Raw genomic sequence first — 6,339 nt, 5'->3', positions numbered from 1 at the left:
GGTTGGCCAGGTGGGCGTCGGTTTCCCGGGCGACACTGGCCTCCCGCAGCCCCTCCACGAGGCGGCGGTACTCCTCACGCAGGCGCTGCTCATCCGTCTCCTTGATCCTGCAGGGAGACGGGGTGTAGGAAGAGCGGGTGACACCTGAGGGGACATCGGGACAGGGCTGGTGTCCCTGGAGGCGGGTCGGGCAGAGAACGGGGGCTCGGGAGAGGCAGGGGCCGGCCGGCAGGGGCCAGGTGGGCACAGGGCCTATGCTACCCGCTCCCCCACCTGAGCACTGTCTTCTGCAGGGTCTCCAGGTTGCCCTGGCATCTGTCCAGGGTCCGGCGGGTGAGGTTGACGCTCATGGAGTCGATGCAGACATTGTCTGGCAGCAGGAGGTTGGCCAGGTGGGCGTCGGTTTCCCGGGCGACACTGGCCTCCCGCAGCCCCTCCACGAGGCGGCGGTACTCCTCACGCAGGCGCTGCTCATCCGTCTCCTTGATCCTGCAGGGAGACGGGGTGGAGGAAGAGCGGGTGACACCTGAGGGGACATCGGGACAGGGCTGGTGTCCCTGGAGGCGGGTCGGGCAGAGAATGGGGGCTTGGGAGAGGCAGGGGCCGGACGGCAGGGGCCAGGCGGGCACAGGGCCTACTGCTGCCCGCACCCCCACCTGAGCACTGTCTTCTGCAGGGTCTCCAGGTTGCCCTGGCATCTGTCCAGGGTCCGGCGGGTGAGGTTGACGCTCATGGAGTCGATGCAGACATTGTCTGGAGAGGAGGGGGAGGGGAAGGCCCGGCTCAGGCAGGCAGAGCCTGGGTGGAGCCTGAGGGGCTGGCATCACCTCCCTGGCACCCTCCTCACCGATGTTGTGGGCCTCGTCGAAGACCACAACGGCCTTGCGGGCCAGCTCCTTGGACACCAGGTCTGCAATCTTGGGGTCCAGGAGGTAGTGGTAGCTGTAGACCACCACGTTGGCGTGCAGGATCTGCAGGGGAGAGGGGAGGAGGGTTACACCAAGCCTTCCTGCCACCCCTAATCCCTGAACCACGCGACCTCCCACCCACCCACACTACCACGACCCTTCCTCACAGGCCCACAGAGGCGAGGCGAGGACAGACAAACACAGGCCAGGCACAAAAATAAGCAAGTTGATAGAGACAGACAGAGGCACAGACCCACAGGGAGATACAGGCAGACAGACAGACACAGGCAGTCAAATGGGCAGGCAGCCTGCACTCCTCACACATGCCCCCTGCCAGTCTCCTCACCGAGTACCGGGCAAGGAAGTATGGGCACCAGCCCTGGCGCCGCCCCACGGCCTTCAGGTCATCCAGGTTGTAGATGCCAGCGGGGAGGGGCACTTGGCGCCCATGAATGTCAAATTCCTGGGGCAGGGCGAGAGGATCGAGAGGGTGCCTGGGGGTCAGAGCGGTGGGCTCACGGGCTGCTGCCCGCCCTCCCTTAGCCCTGTCCTGGCAGGCACCTCGTAAAAGCGGCAGTGGGGCAGGCTGGGGTCCCGCTGGTACTGCGCCCGCACGTAGGAGGCTGTGAGGCTGTGGCATTTTCCATCGACATCCTTCCCAAAGCGCAGGGGTGTTACCTGGGGAGCAGGGCGGGGGGTGCATCTCAGCACTGACACGGGCTGAAAAGCCGGACCACTCCCGGGACCTGGGGCTCTACACCTCACCCCTGGGGGGATGGGAAGCTGTTCTCTCTGGGGTGGAGCGAGGGGATTTTTGGAAAACTCAAACCTCAACCTGTTTCAATGATAAACAGTTAAGGCACTTGGGGACTTACTGCAGGGGTGAAAGAATGGCAAAAGTGTTACTCTTAAATTATTACTTTTAAAACCTTAAGCCCTGTACACAATGGACTATTATTCAGCCATGAAAGAGGAAACATTGTGACAATGTGGGTGGACCTGCAGGGCATTATGCTAAGTGAAATAAGTCACACAGAGAAAGACAAATTACATATGACCTCACTTATGTAGAGAATCTAAGGAAAAAGAAAAAAGAAACAACCATGCTCATAGATAGGAGATTGGTGGTTGCCAGAGGTGGGGTAGGGATGGGTGAAATGGGTGAAAGTGGTCAAAAGGTACAAACTTCCAGTTAAAAAAACAAGTCCTGAGGATGTACAGCATGTGACTACAGTGAATACTATATTGCATATTTGAAAGTTGCTAAGAGAATAGATCTTAAAAATTCACATCACACACAAAAAATTATAACTATGTAAGGTGACTGGACTTATTGCAGTAATCATTTCGAGGTGTATACAAATATCAAATCATTACGTTGTACACCCAAAACAAATATGTCAATTAAACCTCAAAAACAAACACACACACCACTAAGCCTTGAAGATTCCTTAGTGTGTAGGTCAAGGGTAACTGCTCAATCTTTCAAAATGCAAACAACCAGGAACATGGCAAGGCCTCAGAATCAGAAGAGGGTCTGACCACACAGTCTGACAAACTGCCTCGCCCTTGCCCGGCTCTGTGCCCCCCGAGGCTCTGCTGGTGGCAGCGTCACAGCCCAGGCTGCCTGTCCCCAACACAAAACCTTTCCTTCACCAACGGGAAGGCTCTGCGGCTGCCGGCCCTTCCCTCCCCCGTTCCCATTTCATCAGCCGCCAAGGCCTGTGCTGCTACTTCATTACCCTCCATCATCTATATTATTTCTGACAAATTCTTACAGATAATTTTACAAAATACATACTCCATGAGTTACACGTTAAGTGCTTACAACAATTTCTGGTGCAGTGAGCCCTGTGCCTTTATAACATAATTAAATAAAAACGAATATTCTATGTGTCATATATCTATTCATATCATGAAAATTTCTCATATTCTTCTAGCTCTTTGTACATGCTAAGGACTACACATACATTATCTCACCTAATCTTATCAACTGTATGAAGCAGGAACTTTACACTTATTTAACAGAAAGGAAAACTGAGGCCCAGATTCCAGAAATCACCTACGCAAAAGTACACAACTGCCCAGCCAGTGTGGCTCAGTGGTTGCGCATCGACCCATGAACCAGGAGGTCACGGTTCAATTCCCCGTCAGGGCATTTGCCCAGGTTGCGGGCTCAATCCCCAGTGTGGGCATGCAGGAGGCAGCCGATCAATGATTCTCATCTTGATGTTTCTCTCTCTCTCTCTCTCTCTCTCTCGTTCCCTTCCTCTCTGAAATCAATAAAAATATATTTTTTAAAAAAATTTACACAACTAATGCTTCAGAGCCAGGAACCCAGGCCTGCTGGACTCCAGGAAGTGCCTTTGTAACGTCTCCTAGGCTGGGGGGAAAGCGGGGAGGCTCCCCGGAAGAAGTGTGCTTGCCTTGGCCATGAGCAATGAGTCGACTTTGAAAAGTGAGAAGAGAACTCTGTGTGCGGCCCCTGCCGATCTCCCCGAGAAAACTCCTGGTGGACGAAGCGTTTCCTCAACCCCGGGCTTTGGGCAAGGAGGGGCGTGGGCACTCACCTCAGGATGGATGCACAGGTTCTTCCGAGAGCTCAGCGCCAGCCCCAAGAACGGCAGCTTCTCACCCTCCTGCTTCTCATAGAAGTTGAGCAACTTCCGAAGCTCCTCAATCACCTGTGCCAGCCCAGGAGGCAGGGGACTTGGCCTCCCTGAAAGCACAAGCCCCCGCCCAGCCAGGCCCCAGCCCCAAACACCCACCCCCCAGCGGTGATGGCAACCACCCGGGGGACCAGTGAGGCCCAGGAAAAGTGGGGGAGCACGAAGATTGGCCCCAGCTCACCTTCTCAATCTCAGGCACTGTCCTTGAGCAATAGATGAGTTTAGTCACCTCCAGCGGATATGCCTGCCAACGACAATGGGCTCAGCCCTGGCCCCTTTCCCCTTTCCCCCTCCACAGGCCCAGGGGGTCACCTACCCGCTGATATGCCATGATCAGGGCCAACAGGGACACTGTCTTCCCAGTTCCTGAGGGCATCTCCAGAACTCCATGACCCTGCGTGTTGGGAGTGAGAGGAACAAGACACAGGCTCTCAGAACTTCAGGGGCACAAACTCTGGGAACACCCCCCTCCCCACTAATACCACCATCTTGGAACGGCAGGACAACACAGCAATTGAAAGTCTGGGCCCCAGGAGCAGTGGATTTGAACCTCACTCCTGCCACCTCTTCGTTGAGGGGTCTTTGGCAAATGCCTTCACCTCTCTGGCCTCAGTAGCCTCATCTCTAAAATGGGCCTAATAAGCTCTAATGAGAAACTGTGGGTTAAACATTTAGCATAGTATCTGAATATAGTGAGCCCCTTTTTCTTTCACTTTTTAAATACATTTTTATTGATTTGAGAGAGCGAGAGGAAAGGACAGGGAAAGAGCAACATCAGTGAGAGAAACAATGTGGCTCAGTGTTTGCGCGTCGACCTATGAACCAGGAGGTCACGGTTCAATTCCCCGTCAGGGCATTTGCCCAGGTTGCGGGCTCAATCCCCAGTGTGGGCATGCAGGAGGCAGCCGATCAATGATTCTCATCTTGATGTTTCTCTCTCTCTCTCTCTCTCTTTCCCTTCCTCTCTGAAATCAATAAAAATATATTTTTTAAAAAAATTTACACAACTAATGCTTCAGAGCCAGGAACCCAGGCCTGCTGGACTCCAGGAAGTGCCTTTGTAACGTCTCCTAGGCTGGGGGGGAAGGGGGGAGGCTCCCCGGAAGAAGTGTGCTTGCCTTGGCCATGAGCAATGAGTCGACTTTGAAAAGTGAGAAGAGAACTCTGTGTGCGGCCCCTGCCGATCTCCCCGAGAAAACTCCTGGTGGACGAAGCGTTTCCTCAACCCCGGGCTTTGGGCAAGGAGGGGCGTGGGCACTCACCTCAGGATGGATGCACAGGTTCTTCCGAGAGCTCAGCGCCAGCCCCAAGAACGGCAGCTTCTCACCCTCCTGCTTCTCATAGAAGTTGAGCAACTTCCGAAGCTCCTCAATCACCTGTGCCAGCCCAGGAGGCAGGGGACTTGGCCTCCCTGAAAGCACAAGCCCCCGCCCAGCCAGGCCCCAGCCCCAAACACCCACCCCCCAGCGGTGATGGCAACCACCCGGGGGACCAGGGAGGCCCAGGAAAAGTGGGGGAGCATGAAGATTGGCCCCAGCTCACCTTCTCAATCTCAGGCACTGTCCTTGAGCAATAGATGAGTTTAGTCACCTCCAGCGGATATGCCTGCCAACGACAATGGGCTCAGCCCTGGCCCCTTTCCCCTTTCCCCCTCCACAGGCCCAGGGGGTCACCTACCCGCTGATATGCCATGATCAGGGCCAACAGGGACACTGTCTTCCCAGTTCCTGAGGGCATCTCCAGAACTCCATGACCCTGCGTGTTGGGAGTGAGAGGAACAAGACACAGGCTCTCAGAACTTCAGGGGCACAAACTCTGGGAACACCCCCCTCCCCACTAATACCACCATCTTGGAACGGCAGGACAACACAGCAATTGAAAGTCTGGGCCCCAGGAGCAGTGGATTTGAACCTCACTCCTGCCACCTCTTCGTTGAGGGGTCTTTGGCAAATGCCTTCACCTCTCTGGCCTCAGTAGCCTCATCTCTAAAATGGGCCTAATAAGCTCTAATGAGAAACTGTGGGTTAAACATTTAGCATAGTATCTGAATATAGTGAGCCCCTTTTTCTTTCACTTTTTAAATACATTTTTATTGATTTGAGAGAGCGAGAGGAAAGGACAGGGAAAGAGCAACATCAGTGAGAGAAACAAGGGTGGGCTGCTTCCTGCACGCCCCCTACTGGGGACCCAGACGCAGCCAGGATGTGCCCTGACTCAATACGTTTTTATTGATTTGAGAGAGAGAGAGAGAGGAAAGGACAGGGAGAGAGCAACATCAGTGAGAGAAACATGGATGGGCTGCTTCCTGCACACCCCCTACTGGGGACCCAGACACAGCCAGGATGTGCCCTGACTCGGAATCGAACCCTCAACCAGGGCATGGGAGGGGGCTCAACCAGCTGAGCCACAGGGCTAAGGGAGCCCTTTTTCTTTTAATTTATCAAACCCTTCCAGCACTTACTCTGCGCCTGGCAGTATTTCTTTTCTTTTTTTCTGGCAGTATTTCTAAGTGTCTCACATCAGGGTTTGCCACCTTGGGCTCTATTGACATTTGGGGATGGGATAGCATGTGGTCGTGGAGGGCTGCCCTGTAACATCTTTATCAGCACCTGTGGGCTCTACCTACCAGATGCCAGCAGCACCCCCCCTCCCCCATAGGCCAACCAGTAATGTCTCCAGACACAGCCGCATGTCCCCCGGGGGGTCAAAACCACCCCCAGGTGAGAACCGCTCCCTGAATTAGCGAATTACCTCCTGTAACG

At 54.6% G+C, this 6,339-nt stretch overlaps 1 protein-coding gene across 1 annotated transcript in view; it reads right to left on the bottom strand.

Moving 5' to 3' along the window:
* Positions 1-6,339, bottom strand: part of ERCC2 (excision repair cross-complementation group 2) — a 17,425-nt gene that overhangs the window by 10,301 nt on the left and 785 nt on the right. The window contains 8 exon segments of the mRNA XM_005863380.2: positions 246-489; positions 657-753; positions 848-971; positions 1,255-1,371; positions 1,470-1,586; positions 4,840-4,953; positions 5,120-5,182; positions 5,255-5,332. Of these exon segments, the coding sequence (XP_005863442.1) occupies positions 246-489; positions 657-753; positions 848-971; positions 1,255-1,371; positions 1,470-1,586; positions 4,840-4,953; positions 5,120-5,182; positions 5,255-5,332 (954 nt within the window).

The sequence above is a fragment of the Myotis brandtii genome, unplaced genomic scaffold (genome assembly GCF_000412655.1).
Source record: "Myotis brandtii unplaced genomic scaffold, ASM41265v1 scaffold1774, whole genome shotgun sequence".
Lineage (NCBI taxonomy): Eukaryota > Metazoa > Chordata > Mammalia > Chiroptera > Vespertilionidae > Myotis > Myotis brandtii.
The sequence above is the reverse complement of the archived record's forward strand: the minus strand, read 5'-3'. Positions and strand labels throughout refer to the sequence as shown.